At 46.7% G+C, this 14,739-nt stretch overlaps 5 protein-coding genes across 5 annotated transcripts; 2 read left to right on the top strand and 3 right to left on the bottom strand.

The window, feature by feature from the left end:
- Positions 1-1,162: 1,162 nt before the first annotated feature.
- On the bottom strand, positions 1,163-4,523 carry DFJ58DRAFT_764882 (uncharacterized protein). The gene is made up of 19 exons (XM_041388719.1): positions 4,284-4,523; positions 4,218-4,233; positions 4,049-4,164; positions 3,745-3,995; positions 3,630-3,689; positions 3,460-3,577; positions 3,383-3,400; positions 3,199-3,333; positions 3,119-3,148; positions 2,934-3,066; positions 2,793-2,877; positions 2,648-2,740; positions 2,515-2,588; positions 2,370-2,455; positions 2,248-2,322; positions 2,167-2,200; positions 1,947-2,109; positions 1,726-1,889; positions 1,163-1,675 (listed from the first exon to the last, which is right to left on the bottom strand). Exons 1-19 carry the CDS (start codon positions 4,461-4,463, stop codon positions 1,608-1,610), a joined length of 1,899 nt encoding a protein of 632 aa, XP_041248739.1. The 5' UTR covers positions 4,464-4,523; the 3' UTR covers positions 1,163-1,607.
- A 1,069-nt stretch (positions 4,524-5,592) lies between these two features.
- Positions 5,593-7,485, top strand: DFJ58DRAFT_41426 (uncharacterized protein). The gene is made up of 15 exons (XM_041380284.1): positions 5,593-5,817; positions 5,870-5,879; positions 5,937-5,956; positions 6,007-6,039; positions 6,097-6,193; positions 6,244-6,272; positions 6,328-6,355; positions 6,422-6,454; positions 6,508-6,584; positions 6,638-6,692; positions 6,751-6,846; positions 6,897-7,007; positions 7,063-7,103; positions 7,151-7,176; positions 7,226-7,485. Exons 1-15 carry the CDS (start codon positions 5,773-5,775, stop codon positions 7,389-7,391), a joined length of 867 nt encoding a protein of 288 aa, XP_041248738.1. The 5' UTR covers positions 5,593-5,772; the 3' UTR covers positions 7,392-7,485.
- DFJ58DRAFT_714008 (Alpha/Beta hydrolase protein) lies at positions 7,437-10,986 on the bottom strand (the record flags this gene model as incomplete). Its single annotated transcript, XM_041383971.1, has 23 exons — positions 7,437-7,589; positions 7,639-7,846; positions 7,903-7,937; positions 7,984-8,113; positions 8,164-8,252; positions 8,305-8,389; positions 8,439-8,491; positions 8,541-8,561; positions 8,608-8,664; positions 8,715-8,743; positions 8,798-8,936; positions 9,387-9,433; positions 9,488-9,566; positions 9,620-9,827; positions 9,878-9,912; positions 9,960-10,089; positions 10,139-10,153; positions 10,264-10,407; positions 10,455-10,507; positions 10,558-10,578; positions 10,635-10,691; positions 10,756-10,769; positions 10,833-10,986. The coding sequence occupies 23 exons, from the start codon at positions 10,984-10,986 to the stop codon at positions 7,437-7,439; spliced, it is 1,956 nt and encodes a 651-aa protein (XP_041248737.1).
- A 647-nt stretch (positions 10,987-11,633) lies between these two features.
- DFJ58DRAFT_723039 (ribosomal protein S12/S23) lies at positions 11,634-12,294 on the top strand (the record flags this gene model as incomplete). The annotated part of the gene is made up of 5 exons (XM_041384943.1): positions 11,634-11,640; positions 11,703-11,767; positions 11,827-12,018; positions 12,070-12,225; positions 12,277-12,294. 5 exons carry the CDS (start codon positions 11,634-11,636, stop codon positions 12,292-12,294), a joined length of 438 nt encoding a protein of 145 aa, XP_041248736.1.
- Positions 12,295-12,600: 306 nt separating this feature from the next.
- On the bottom strand, positions 12,601-14,382 carry DFJ58DRAFT_714006 (phosphatidate cytidylyltransferase; the record flags this gene model as incomplete). The annotated part of the gene is made up of 7 exons (XM_041383970.1): positions 12,601-12,775; positions 12,828-13,018; positions 13,069-13,420; positions 13,470-13,651; positions 13,701-13,927; positions 13,984-14,130; positions 14,217-14,382. The coding sequence occupies 7 exons, from the start codon at positions 14,380-14,382 to the stop codon at positions 12,601-12,603; spliced, it is 1,440 nt and encodes a 479-aa protein (XP_041248735.1).
- Between the last annotated feature and the right edge of the window lie 357 nt (positions 14,383-14,739).

Genomic DNA, 14,739 nt, shown 5'->3' with positions numbered 1-14,739 from the left:
GAGATAAGCAAGAAAGTCTCCAAAAACCTCGACGGTGTATGACGTGGCAGCGGAAGCGAAGCTTCAAACTGATTGGATTCATCGGAATGTTAAATTTTGATCGGTGATTGCACACATGAAGGAATGTTCAATGAACACATACAGTTCCGTTTTAATTGATTCTTTGTCTTCACTGTTCAGCGTGACGGACTATATGAGATTATATGTCGGTTTGGGTCGACAGATAGGCAGACGTGTGCTGCATAGTGATCCTATAGGGACAGCGAGCAGAAAGGTGGTGCCGGATGTTAAAGAGTACACAACCCAGCAGTGATGCGCGCCAAACAAGCTTTATCGGATTGGGTTGAGCATTTTTGTGATCAAGTTGATGCGTTGGTAGCCGAAGATTTTAGTCGTTATCGTGAAAAAGCTATGGAAGTAACCAGAAGTAACCGTTGATGTGTTTCCGATAGCGGATTCGAGCTAGCACCGACCTTGCTTCAAGATTATGGGTGGCGATCTGCTGGCATCGCATATATCATCTGTTCGAAAGGGTTTATAGGCTCACTATGATCACAATATTCAGCACACAAAGCAAGCCGTCTTCTTACTGTCCCCTTCAGATTTACTTGATCCCATATCATATCCTCACAAATAATGCGTTTCTCGTTTGTCCTCGCCGTTGTTGCTTTGATAGCATCAGTTTCGGCGGCTTCAATACCTGCCACTCGCAGTGAACTTGACAGCGCTCACTGTCCTTTCCTCTGTCTCAGTGATGATAAATGCAAAGCCTGTAATTACGGGAATAAATGCGTGAGTATAAGTAGTTTGCATCCTGTATTTAACCACATGACTCACCGGCGTGGCAGGTCTTCCTTGGATGCGAATATTGAGCTGCAGAGAAAAGTGATAGTGAAGCGGACTCGGATTACTTACACAACATCAGGTTGAATCAGTTCAGTTCTTCCTGCTCAAGTTTAAAAACTTTAACGTGGGAGCAGAGTACGAGGAGTCGGCAATTTGTTTCGAGTGTGGTAAAGAGTTGTTTGAAGAAGTGTGTCGTGGATGCATCGAAACGGATTGGAGAGTTGGATGCTGTTGGATGCGGCATGCATGTGTACATTAGTGTAATAATGAAAGCGTTATTTGAACCGTATCAGTATTATCATGCATGCGAATGGTCGAAAGATTAGCCAACAAGTGCCTACTAGTCAAGAACTCGCCTTCAGGACGCGGACGTCGTGTACACTCGAAATGCCTCCTGTATACGAGTAAACACACTATGTATCCGGAGAGGGGTACCTTTTAAGAATGCGACTCCAGTATACGTATGTGCCGCGTGCGTGATCCTGCAAAAGCTGGAGAACGACGCTTTATCAACTGTCTACGACATGGCGGAAGGAGATGGTGGTCTAGTACAACGTAGGTATTTATACGCAGTCGGGACCAAGTATCCGAACTTCATCGAACCGGGCATTCCTGTACCCTTCCGATGAGTGCTAAGTCTTCGATCAGACCATGTCCATCTTTGTGCATGAAACTCGAAACTGAAACTATTTTTTGCGCATGCCACATAATCCAATGGATTTATATGAGCGCGGAGTCCATTGAAATTATACAACCAGTACTCAGTCCACACGGATTGCACTGTACAAGCGCCGCACAGCCCAATAAGATGCGAGGAATCCAATAGTCCCTTGACGAAATTGTTGAGTTCTACTGTCATGATCATAAGACATCCCTTACCGGTGACGATAAAGTCGAAAAGGCAGATCAAGAACAAATACCCGAGGTATAATGCGACGCTTGAAAGCGAGTGCAGGGAAAGTCGGGATAACCAGTAGAAGAGTCCATAGGCCAGGATCCAAAATGCACTTCCACCGCCAGTCAAGAAAGCACGCCAATGCCACCTGCAGGGAGAATCGAGATGACAAATTACAAATTACAATAAACATACTTCTACGTACCTGTACTCTTCAGCGCAGAGGTTGAAATATATGAACAAGATTGTCACGGTGCCGGTGGTAAGTGCGACAACTCCTGCTGTTAGCGCAAGGAAACCAAATGCATAGTATGCGCGAGATGCGAAGAGGCTAGACATGACGAAGTAAAGTTCCACGAACGCAGCCCCTACGACATTGACAAGGCTGTTGAGTAACGAGAAACTGAACTGTGAGCTATGCTTACCAAATGGCAGAATCCCTGCAAGTAAAGCGGAGGCCTGCAACAGGGTTGAAAATCATGTGTACTTTGCTGGCCAAGACTTACCCATGGTCGAAGGTGTCTGGGAGCTGGTGGGATCTGACGGGGTATTTGATTAACCCTGACAGGGTGTGACACGCCCTGAAACCAAATAAATTTCAATTGCATCAAGCACGCAATACACGTACCCCTTGCCTTGACCCAATGTATGATCCAATCGAAGATAGCGGAGCAGAAATCCCAAACCAGAGGACGACGATCAAGAGCATAGTGGCTAGTGCGGGTGAAGACCAGGTGAGCTCCAAGGTCGCCGACACGATTGCTCGAACTTACAGAATGGAACGGCCCCTGAGGAACCAGCAACGAGAAGGAAAAAGTCCAACAAAAAGATCACTATGAACACCAACCTAGTGAACGGGGTCAGCCAATGAGTAATCAGAGTGAGGCTGCAGACGAGGGGGCTCACGTCGGGAGAATGGTGGCTGTGAGGAATGCATTCTTTCTGTTATCAACGCCACCAAGTGATGCATATATTCTACTTGAATAATAACCTCCTATCCTAATATCTCTGCATAAGCAGCTGAGCGCTTCGGTACGAAGAAACGACTCACCCTCCAAAAAGGGTCCAGCACACCATCATGACAGTAGCAAGAGAACCCCGGTTTGAAGGTGAGAGGAAACCCAGCAATGCGAAGACTATTTGGAGTTGATTTTAGTCAGTAAACGGAGGGCTCTAAGACTAAAGGAGCTACCAAGGGTAACAGCGCACATGGCGCACAACTGAGCACCGTTTCCTACCATAACGGAGAGCACCATTGGATAACTGGGCGCGCGGAAAACTTCTCCGTGTACAAGTTTCCAGCCCCAGTCTTCTTGAACATCTTCCTGCATTTCGTTTGGTGTCAGAACAACCACGTATAAAGTGTTAATTACCCACACTAAGATCAATGGCATTGTATCGTGAAATCTGCATGGACGTCAGCTTGGATTATGTTAGTGAAGCTACCAAATAATTACGTCTCTGGAGACAGTGCGCCACAGAATCATGGCTACCATGACGCAAAGGAAGACAACAATGACGATTGAATTGATGAGGCTGAACCAATGTATCCGGGGGTCAAAAATATGGAGATAGTTGTCCCATCGAGTGGCCTATGAATGATAAGGAAGGCTCAACGCATGTCTTGCCCGTCAAACGTACCCATGGTGTGTCAGATTCCTTAACGCAGGATGTTAGTCAGATACTCGCTGGGACCAGTACCTTCATAACAGACTTACGTCCCAAGTTACTCGGTAGGTATAACGTATGTTGTTTATTTCAGTCTCAGACAGGCCCAACTTTGGAACTTCACTATCACAGTTCGGCATACTTTCATCTTCTTGAGAACCGCCGCGGCTGCAACAAGGATGTAAGCAAAAGTAAATGATACACAAGAATTTTCGCGCACCTAGATGGCCATACCAGGACTCCAACGACGCGGTAAACTCCAGGTGATGGCTCGTGATATCTGAGCGATGCAATGAGTTTGATGAACTTCAGTACTGATAGGCAGGCAGGCATACCTCAGAACAATCTCATAATGGTTGTTTAGGTAGGGAACATCGTCATCATTATTCCCGAGGTTGAATCCCATATCAAAGAAAAGGTCCCCAGTCTTCGTGTCTCTCTTCATTTCTGCAGCCGGCAGACCATCCACCAGCCAGTTGAGAGCATATTCCTCACGGATTCGTCCATTGATGAATTGAGCATCTTCTCCAGGTATCTCGGCGGTACATAGCATTTGGCAAGTACCATTAGCCTCCAGCATTTTGATCTGTTGAAGCGGTTTGAGTCTGCATATATAGTTATCCGGCCATGACAACCTACATCATACGGAGATGAGAATATTCGGTCACCGAATAGTATCGATCCTAATGACTCGGGCTGACCCTTGGCACCTCCGTCAGGTGCGCAGAAGTGAAATTGAGGATTGTAGTAGTCGTCTGTGGTGCGTCAATGTTTGTTGCTAATTGCAATCCATAGGCGAGCTTCTCACAGTTTATGAGGGATTTCTGAAGAGTAGTAAGCGCAGTCCAATAATAACATCATAGCGAACACATACCAGCTTTGAATTGTCACTTCCAGCGAGCATGGGAGTGAGCGCATTGACATACACATCGACAGGATCGCGCAGCACATAGTTGTGGGGTGCTGCACCAGGAAGATAAAACGCGTTAGCAGCTGAGGGAAGTAAAGCAAGTATTGCGCTTCCCAGGAGACAGCTAGCTCTAGTGCCTCTCATGGCGAAAAAGAGCGCTTCGGGGTGTTGGGGCGTTAGGGAGTGGTGTAAGTAGCAAGATACTAATACTATGAGGACACGACACTGGCAGTCACGTGACGGGATCGTGTTGATAAAATATTTAAATTGTTATGTCAAATTTACGTACATACTTTTGAAATCTTGTTCCACCATCATGATGGCATCATCCTGTGCTCAGGCTGTAGCAGAGCACACCCTAGACAAATATTAATGAGCGCGGGGACGTCAGATATGATATAATCTCAACACCAGAGTAGGATCTGCGAAACTCGCACTCTCCAGAGAACAGTGGAAGGCCGAAACGACTCGGACAGGCTGCGTCGGGCGCGCAAACTCAACTCCCCGGTGTCAGCAGCACTGCAGAATACGCCATTTCCACAGTTCGGAGTGACACGTACGTGAAGAATCAAGACTACTACCCATCACCAGTACATTCTCTTTATCTCGTGGACTGCAATTCATACTCTCCTACCATCCCAGCGCACACATCTCACGGTCAATCACATCTCAGTCCTCCTCTCACTCAGGTTCTGTCGAAGTCTATTGCAACGCTATTTTTCCATGAGCAGCATAGCCAGCTACTACTCGGAGGCTCTCCGGCTCTACCGCCAGACATTTCGTCCTGGTCCGAAGATTCCGAACGTCGTTTATTTGACAGAGATAAGTAGAAATACGAGCAGCTGGTTAGGTAATAGGGATAGGGCATACTAAAATGACAAGACAGTACTGTTGAGCTCAGGTAGTGTGATCGCCAAGCGAGTCACGGTAGTCTGCTAGTCATTGTATCAACGACTCCGCGTGAAAGGTCATAGTCCGGCGACGCATTTAGAAATGTGTGACGTACCAATCAGAAAGGCGGTGAGTCTTGAGTGTGCAAAATGGAATCCATCATATATTGATCAATCATTGCACTGGTCAGCTGGCTAAATAACATATTGTCGAAGCTACACCTTTATCCTGTGGACTCTCATCATATCAATCATGCATACGCAAGTATTGCGGGCCACATGGTCTATTTACTATTTATTGTCACGGTAGCGCGTCCCTCGTTGAACGAACGAAAATACTATAATTCGTTGTTCAAGAGGAGTCACAACTTAACCACAATCATTTCATTGATCTCCGGACAACCCGCATCACTGATATCTTTCTTGGGGACAGGTTACTAAGGCAGGTCGCATCGTTTGACGAAACGCATCATCGGATCAACAGTGATATCCCGGGACCTGGGTCGTCAATAAATACCCGCAAGCATCCACTCCCTTCCGATCTTCGTCTATTCTAACTCGACATGACCTCCCCACTTGAGATTGCACTACGTCTTCAGGCTGTCAAGGTAAGTCTTTTCAATTTGCTACTAGACGAACATTTCAGTCATCATGAATCAGTATTTTAAGAGTACGTAACACAGAACTCCTATAATACTGCCGCCTTTCTAACACGCAATTATGAAAGTGGTAGGGTTGGCGGTCTTGGTAGGAAATTGAGCATATGAACCAGAACTAATCGCTGACATCAGTGGCAGGTCTTTGACTACTGTATCAAACTAGAAGCCGAGGCGCGTCCTCCATGCGCTTAGTATGCTATCGAAGTTTCGATTGACACAGATTACTAGATCAACCTCACTTGGGGGAGAAAGTGGGATTTTATTCGCATCATTTTCGCGGTGGCTCGATACATGCCTTTTGTTGACGTCCCAGTAGACTTGATCTGTACGTGTCCGTTGTATTTACATCGTTGCATTGCTCAATTGACGATAAAGATACCCTTGGACCCACATCACCACAGCTTGTGAGTATCAATATCGGAGATAGGCTATATTGCATTCATAGAAGCTTTATGCTAGTGCTTATCGCTCTACCAAGTCTCCTCATGTGAGTACCCCTCCCATCCCTGATATCTGCATCTTCCACCTTATAATTATGATTTACAATACAAAGGGCTTAACATACTTGGCACCGTTGCCGCAGAATGTAATGGATACCCCCTCCGCATTGTTTGAGTATAATTCTCACCGGATATCCAGCACTTCTTTTCGTTAGGACGTACACATTATGGGGAAGAAACAGAGTGTTACTTGTTTTCCTGCTGCTACTCGCACTGGTAAAATCATGCCCATAATCGGGAATATCTATCTCAATCAAGACATCTTGCAGGGCTGCATCGCAGGATGTGGGGTGGTCGGTGCCAGTGCTTCATCCTTGTTCAGATGTACGTTTCATTACAACCCTCCTTGGCGAATCTCTAGTCCAACGTGGTTATCGTGTAGACCAGGATCCCCCACTAGGAACTTCTGGCTGTTATCAAACTCAAAGAATCGCAATATACGCAATTAACTACGCCCTGCTGGCTCTTTTTGAGACAGGTCAAATTTCTTTCTTTCTGTAGAGTTACTAAAGCCAACCCTACACATAGTCATACTATCCCTCAATGTTTTTCAAGCCTGGCACCACCGACGACGACAGGGGAACCGTCTCCTTACGCATCTGTACTGGGATGGTATAGTCTATGTTCTGTGTATACTAGGTGAGCAAATCTCGTCGTTGGATTTGGGATGATACTCAATATATAACTGCATAAGCAATATCAATGGCCAACATCGTAGTTATAGGGTTCCTTCCGGTAAGACATGCCCTTTTCAATTAGGTTTTGCTAATCTTTTGGTGGAGTCGGAATATGCGGAGTCTATCAACACGTATGTTTCACCCTCGAATACTCTGAATGCGTTTAACTATACTACTCAGACTCCAGGCGGTGTTTCACAGCGTTTTATCCTCCCGCCTTCTTTTCAACTTACGAGCCATCATTCAACGACGACACGAGCAAACCATCGTCTCAGTTATGGAGTCAGATGTTCAGTTCAGAAATATTCCTTTGCACCAAATATCTCAACCTACACAATCCCTTTAAAATCAGCTTCTGGAGAGCAATACAGGTACAATTGACATCTCGCCATCAAGGCACTTGCAAAAACTCCGTGATCTTCTCTGTTATGAAGGCGACATCTGGCGGGTTAGCACTACCCCCTGCAACATGACCCCAGATCGATGGAATCACATGCAATTTAGCATCTCTGAGGTGCGACACTTCCGTTTCGCTATCCTCCGGCTTTGATGGTGTCAGTAGTCGACTCGTGGTTGCTTGGTGGGGGACTGACCGGAAAGTAAAGATCCGTCTTCGAAGGCATAATAAGTCCCTTTGCTTTGATGCTCTTCAGAGCCTTCTCATAGTCTCCGCCATCACGAACGATGGAAATGTCTCCCTTCTGCCATGTGTTCAGAAGTGCGATCATGTCATTTGCATCCCAGTTATTGACATATCCTCCTTCCCATCGCTCCCTGAGGAACGAGTTCAAGTCCGGGTACCTGTTCGCAAAGTTCCATAAAGAAAGATCATGAAAATGTATCGCGACATAGCTTACTCTCCGTCCATCAAGTACTTGTACTCCCGGAACCACTATAAAAGTTGTATTATCCTGATCTTTCATCGTGAGGCAACTCACAGTTTGCCCATAGGCCCACGCGCTGTAAACTCGACCAAAAGCACGGATTCCATGGTGAGGAGTGCTCTGATAATGACCGTCGGCAAAATCTTTGCTTGCTAACATCGCTGCTTTGGGCCCTTCCAGGAAGCTAGAACGCAAGTCATACGCGGGACCAAACAAGTCCAGACAAGGACTCACCATTGGTTATGGGGACTTGTGCGAGCAGACGAACATATAGAAACAAATCGCTCTACGAAGTCAGGGAAGACGACTGGCCAGTGATACGCCTTGGGATAGGACCTAAGAGAGTGCATATGATATCCTAACGAGGCGAATTACCTGTTGTCCGCCCATAGAGAATCCAACCACGCAGAAGACCTTGCGCACTCCAAGGTGCTTTGTCAAAACTGCGTGCTGAGCACGACTTGTTGATGTTAGCCCGTATTCTACTTGCAAGTCATTTCATAACTTACATGTTATCTTCGTAAGAAACGAATGGGAAGTACGGGCCACCATAAGGTGCAGGCTAAGGGGTTGTCAGGAAGGGGGTAAAATGTGCAATGAAAGAAACTAACCGTGTTAGAAGGAGAAGACGACTAGACTCATTCAGTCAGTGAAACGACAGAGCAGAAGGTAGCGCACCTCTCCATTACAGAAAAGCGCGAATGTCACCACGAAGTATTTATTTGGGTCAAGGGCCTGTTGTCAAATCATGAAGACCGCGCATTCCTCTACATGAATATACGTACCTTGCCTTCCCCAACGAGATAGTCTTGACCTGTGTGTGATTAGATGAACAACTGCCTTCATGTTCGCAGCCAACAAAACATACTCCCAAGGGCGAGTTTTGCCCCATAACATGTCGGGAAAACAATCACTCTGTCGTTGCTTGGGTCTCCGTATGTCCGGTATGCGGTCACGGCATCGGGGAGTATTCCTCCTGCTACTTTGAAGCGGCCGTGGTGGTAATACTGGGTTGGTGTCTGCATGAGGGTGGGCTTGAGGGGGGAGAGATACTATCCGTACAACGACCGCATGCTTTTATGGCACGCGTGTATGGACTCATACAGACGGTCCGACAAACACCATGAGTGCCGATAAATGGCTGAGCTGGGTAATAGATCATATGGTCACGAGCCACCTGAAACTATAAATAATGTTATTTGAAGTTCCTCGGCATTGACGTTTGGTGTGAACGGCGACCAAGAGTACTCGCCCATAACTTGTTTCTGTGGCATGTGAGTGCATTATTTCGATGGATGGGTGGCCGTTATCTTGTTTGCAATACTTATAAACAAACATTCGAGATCATTTTACAGTTGGAGATACAATGTGGACTAAATTACACACTTTATTCACATGCACGGCTTTGGAGATGATTTCTGAAGTAGAACTCAAGGTGCTTCCAAAAATTTCTTAACCTCTGCTTGGATGAACTCATCATCACGAACATTTGACCCCCCTCCAGCTACAGCATATCAGCAAGGGACAGTTCAAAGCAAATCAAGCCCAACAAACTCACCCATATGGCCCCACTCAGAATCGATAATGACTAGCTTTGCGTTATTCAAGAATTTCATCTCATTCTGACTGTCCTCCGGCTATCCAAGGAGCCATCAACCCAAACCCAAGCAACAAAGTTGAAAGGACTCACAGGAAAGTACAGGTCTTTCTTACAAGGCATGATCAGACCTCTGGCCTTGATCGCTCCTAGACAGTCCGCGAGGTAACTTTCGCCACGGACGAGAGAAACATCCCCAATCTGCCATGTTTTCAAGAGTGTCAATAAATCGTTGGCGTCCCACCCTTCTAGAAAACCGCCTTCCCAGTCCTCTCTTAAGAAGTCGTTGAGGTTCGTGTATCTAGTGGTCCTATTGAGAAAACAGAGAGCGGAATACAGTAAACGGCGTACTTTCCATCGAAGAGATAACCTTTCTTGGCAAACCACTGCAGTAATTTCAGTATAACAATCAGCTAGAGGTGCGGAAGCTCACCGCCTGGCTATATGCCCATGCGCTGTATGCACGGCCAAATGCCCGGATACCGTGCTGAGGAGTGCTCTTGTAGTGGCCATCTCGGAAGTCTTTTGAGGCTGAAAGAGCGGCTTTAGGACCTTCTAGGAAGCTGTGGTCGGATCAACACAGACACAAATGTAACTGGTGTCTAAAAGTACCATTGATTGTGAGGGCTAGTTCGAGCAGATCCACAGATGGGGATGTATCTTGACCGTAGTTAGAAAAAGAGTTGCTCACAGTCGTCAAAACATACCTTTCAAGGAAGTCGGGATACATGACAGACCAATAGTATGCCTGCAATGCTTCAGCAAAACCATCGCTACTCTCTACGAACATGTTTACCTGCTGTGCGCCCATTGAAAATCCAATCACGCAGAACACCTTCTTGACACCAAGCTTCTGGGTGAGCACAGTGTACTGTGCCCGGCTGAACTATGTCGGCAACTTCGACAATCTAAGATGGAACAAACTCACACATTGTCTTCGTATGTGATTGTAGGGAAGTAGGGACCGTTGTATGGCGCAGGCTACCGTCATTGTGAATTCTTGTGCCAGACAGTACTCTCAGGAAACTCACTGTGTTAGAGGGTGAAGAAGACTAAAGCAACAGGTGAGTTGAGCATGATCGCGCCATCTTTACATCATGTAGCCTACCTCTCCATTGGAAAATAAGGCAAAGGTCACTACATAGTATTTACGTGGATCCAAAACCTATCGCCGGCGTCAGTTGGAAAACAAAATTAAGCTACATGGCATTACCCTTGTCTTCCCCTACCATGTAGCTTTGACCTAATAGTCCATTTGCTAATTCAAGTTCCAGCCATCATAAGGGAAGCACTTTGGAAGACTCACTGTCAAGCTTTCCTCCATAACACGTAGGAAACACGATAACGGGATTCTTTGGGTCGCCGAATGTCTGGTATGCAGTGATGGCATCAGGCAGCACACCACCTGCAACACGGAAACGCCCGTGGTGGTAGTATTGGATTTCAGCGACCTGAGACATGGTTAGGAGCGAGGGATATTGAATCCATCATCAGTGAATGGGCCGAACATATAGCATTCTCAGAATAGAGACTCGGAAGAATACCAGCACTGGACCATATGACAAGTTTGTGGGAATCAAGATAATATTAAGAACGATAAGCATCAGTACTTGAGTGTTACACGACAATGTCAGGGAGGGCATAACACTGGGGGGTATTAATTTAGGGCATGACATGTGCACGCCCAGGCAACACCCGCGGGTGAATCGTGGGTCGGGTGGTACGGGTCACGGGTACCTGTGGTTGTGGTTGGTTGGTTCCCCCGCACGGGTAGTACGGGCACCCACGAGTAGTAGGAGACTTAAATATGTGGTAGTGCTGCATTAACCATGATTTAAACGTCTTGTTTGAGTTAGTCGTTCCTGGTTCGAGACGACTAGTACTAGTATACGTACTAGCTAAGCCGCACTACGTTGGAATGAATTATTATATTAATATTAATATTTGGCTATCCACGCTCACGTAATCAACAAAATACCATCACGTGATCATGAGCCATGCTGTGGCTGATAAACTGTAACAGTTATAATTAAGGTTTCGGGATGATGCCGAGCTGGTCCCCAGCACAAGTGGAAAGTTATCCTCGCCGTCCTCGTCGACTTCAAGAATGGGCTGTATGTCGCTCTCGTTATGATCACTAGTGGAATAACCATGTACTAATACACTCTTCTATCAGCCAACAAACCTCGTGGACTTCAAGCCGCTCGCAAGCTTCGCAATGACCGCCGTGTAAACCGATGGGTTCGTGCTCATAATCTCTTGGACATCACACATCTGAGACTGTATACTTTTCTCAATAGGCGGATAAGGCGTATAAGAAGCGCGCCCTCGGTAACGTTTACAAAACCTCCCCTACTGGAGGATCATCACATGCAAAGGGCATCGTCCTCGAGAAAGTCGGTGTCGAGGCCAAACAACCCAACTCTGCCATTCGTAAATGTGTCCGTGTACAACTTATTAAGAACGGCAAAAAGGTCACGGCTTTCGTGCCTGTGTGTGCTTTCATATCTGCTTGTCGCGAGTTAACTAATGCATTGACACAGAATGACGGTTGCTTAAACTTCGTCGATGAGAACGATGAAGTTCTCATCTCTGGTTTCGGTCGTAGTGGTAAGGCCAAGGGTGATATTCCTGGTGTGCGCTTCAAAGTAGTGAAGGTCTCAGGGGTCGGTCTTCTCGCATTGTGGAAAGAGAAGAAGGTCAGTTTAATCAAAATTATATTGTTATCATGGTACTCATCATTTTCGCAGGAAAAACCCCGGTCATAAGCATCATCATCTTGTCCCTGTCATTCATGTTATCGCATTACCTATGATTATGCCTGTGTCGCACATGCCGCACGCCAATGAAAAGCCGAAACCACTATGTCATAGGGTTACACCGCACGATCCTCGGGTCTCGTAATCTACCACGATACAGCGTTGGACAATGTTATATGGCAGGCGTCGTCATCATTCGCCTGATATTCAGATGCATGTCATTTCAAAAACATTTTCCACAGGAAATTGTGAATTAAAATGTGTTAATCGTAATGAGTCTTGTCCAGTCATAAATGGGCGCATAATCATGCCAGCTCATACTATCGTGATACCTTGACCTTGCATGTACTTCCTGAGGTCCTTCATCAACTCCAACTGCTCGTTAACGGTAAGCCCGCTAACGATCATCTGCAAGATAGAACCCACGCTGACGTGGTGTTCTCGAATGAGACTACTATAATAGACGTAGGTAAAGACGCCCATGAGGAATCTAGGAATGATATGAGTGTCTTGATAAGGTGCATTCGAGATTTAGAACTCACTGGCAGTCCATGCGATCGGTCATGCCTCCATGACCAGGGATGCTGTGGCCAAAATCCTTTATGTTGAAGGCGCGCTTGAAACCAGATGCGAAGAAACCTCCAAACGGTGCCACCAGTGATGCGAAAACTGCAAAGACCAGGAGATGCAGTTGGTATGGTGCATAGGGAATCACGGTCACTGATTTTCCGAGCTAATGGCAACTCTGAGCGGTTGCACAAAACAACTTTAATTTTCACTCACGAGCCGCGAAAGAAATGCCGCGAGAGGCGACCAAATTTGCCAGACCTTCCAGACAAACACAGGGTTGGGCGTGCACTGGACATTACTCCAGGCGGAGACTCCAAGATCATGCACAGGGCAAATCATGTAGTTGAAGCGCATGAAGTACGAGCCCCAGAACACACTGAACAGGAGGGTACTCCAGAAGGCACCCACAAACCCTTCGACAGTTTTCTTCGGCGAGAGCTTGATCAAGGGTGTGCGCCCCACGGACATGCCCCACACATATGCAAAGATATCATTGCAAATAACCAACGAGGCGGGGACCCAGAACCAAATCATGCCCTCGAGGATATTATTAACGATGAAGTGACTGCAAGATTCCCTTCAGGATGGGGTCTGAAAACGGACGAGATCCATACCCAGAGACAACGATCAGTAGCAGACTCATGTGAACCCAGCAGAAGAGGCCGAATTGCTGCTTGAGGAATCCACGTCTAAGAGACATGACGAAACCAACGAAGCCGATGGTATAAAGCGTAAAGCTGATAATTCTGTGATTGGTAGCGAAAGGAAGTAGTTGACCGTCCGAAAATATAACATGCTGACCCCCAATTTAGCACATAGTAATTACGACCAAAATTATCCCGTACCTTGAAGTAGTAGATGATACTCTCCCCGTATAGAAAATAGTTAGTGACGGCAAAGAAGTACCAATTTAGAGTCTTGCTCCATGGATCTTTCTTTCCCTTATTTTCTACCTCGCCAGATTCCGGAGCATGACTTTTGAGTGAGAACAGAGCAGTAACTTCGCGGTAGACAATCGTTTGACACAGCATGGCAAGCATGATCATATAAACATGACCCATAAGTAGCAAAGCTGCGCGATGGTCAGATACGATCATAACCTTCTTTTGGAAGTAGAAGCGTGCATACCAACGAAACCTCCGATCATAATGAACGTCCATAATGTTCGCGTGAGGATGCTTTGTCGTTTCTTTGTGCGTTCGACTTCTTGCGGGTCGGGTTCACTTTTGAGTGCCTGTTCGACGTCAGGTTTTGAGACAGACTGTCCTTCATCGCCTAGCAGCTTGCTCGGTAGAGGATGCAGCGTGGAGTTGTCTGGATATTCCGTCAATAAAGCACTGGACAGAAGTCAAAATGCATACTTTCCGCGACATTCACGTGTTGTATATCGCCGTTAATAGCAGGCTCCGAAAGTGACGGCTCCAATACCTGCGGCTGGGGCGCTGGCTCTTGTTGTGGCTCTGCGGTGGGCTTTGACTCAGAAACAGTATTAGGGAGAGGAGAGACATCTGCCGTTGCCTCGGCCATACGCGCAATGGACTCTTCCGGAGAGGGTGTATGTCTAGGCGAATTATCCGCGGTACCTGCCTTTGAGGAGGCTCGGAGTTGTTTTCGCCTCTCGGTGCGAGCTTGTTTTTGAGCCTTCTTTATTTGAGATTTCGACGGCTTCGTATGCTCGGTGCTAGATGGCTCAATGAGCAAGCTGCGGAGGCGCTAGGTCACAAAAGTTGGTGAAGACGGACCTGGTCACCTGTGTCTGCGGCGTTTTCTTCCTCTTGTTGTTCGTCCTCGAAGTCTTCCACGTCATCGACGGTGAGAGCGTCGAAAGCAGATCTGAAAACAAATGGCGGGTTCGCTGTTGTGCCAGAGGACCTACTCATGGTA

Source organism: Suillus subalutaceus, assembly GCF_016647625.1.
Source record: "Suillus subalutaceus strain FC151 chromosome Unknown DFJ58scaffold_11, whole genome shotgun sequence".
NCBI lineage: Eukaryota > Fungi > Basidiomycota > Agaricomycetes > Boletales > Suillaceae > Suillus > Suillus subalutaceus.
The sequence above is the reverse complement of the archived record's forward strand: the minus strand, read 5'-3'. Positions and strand labels throughout refer to the sequence as shown.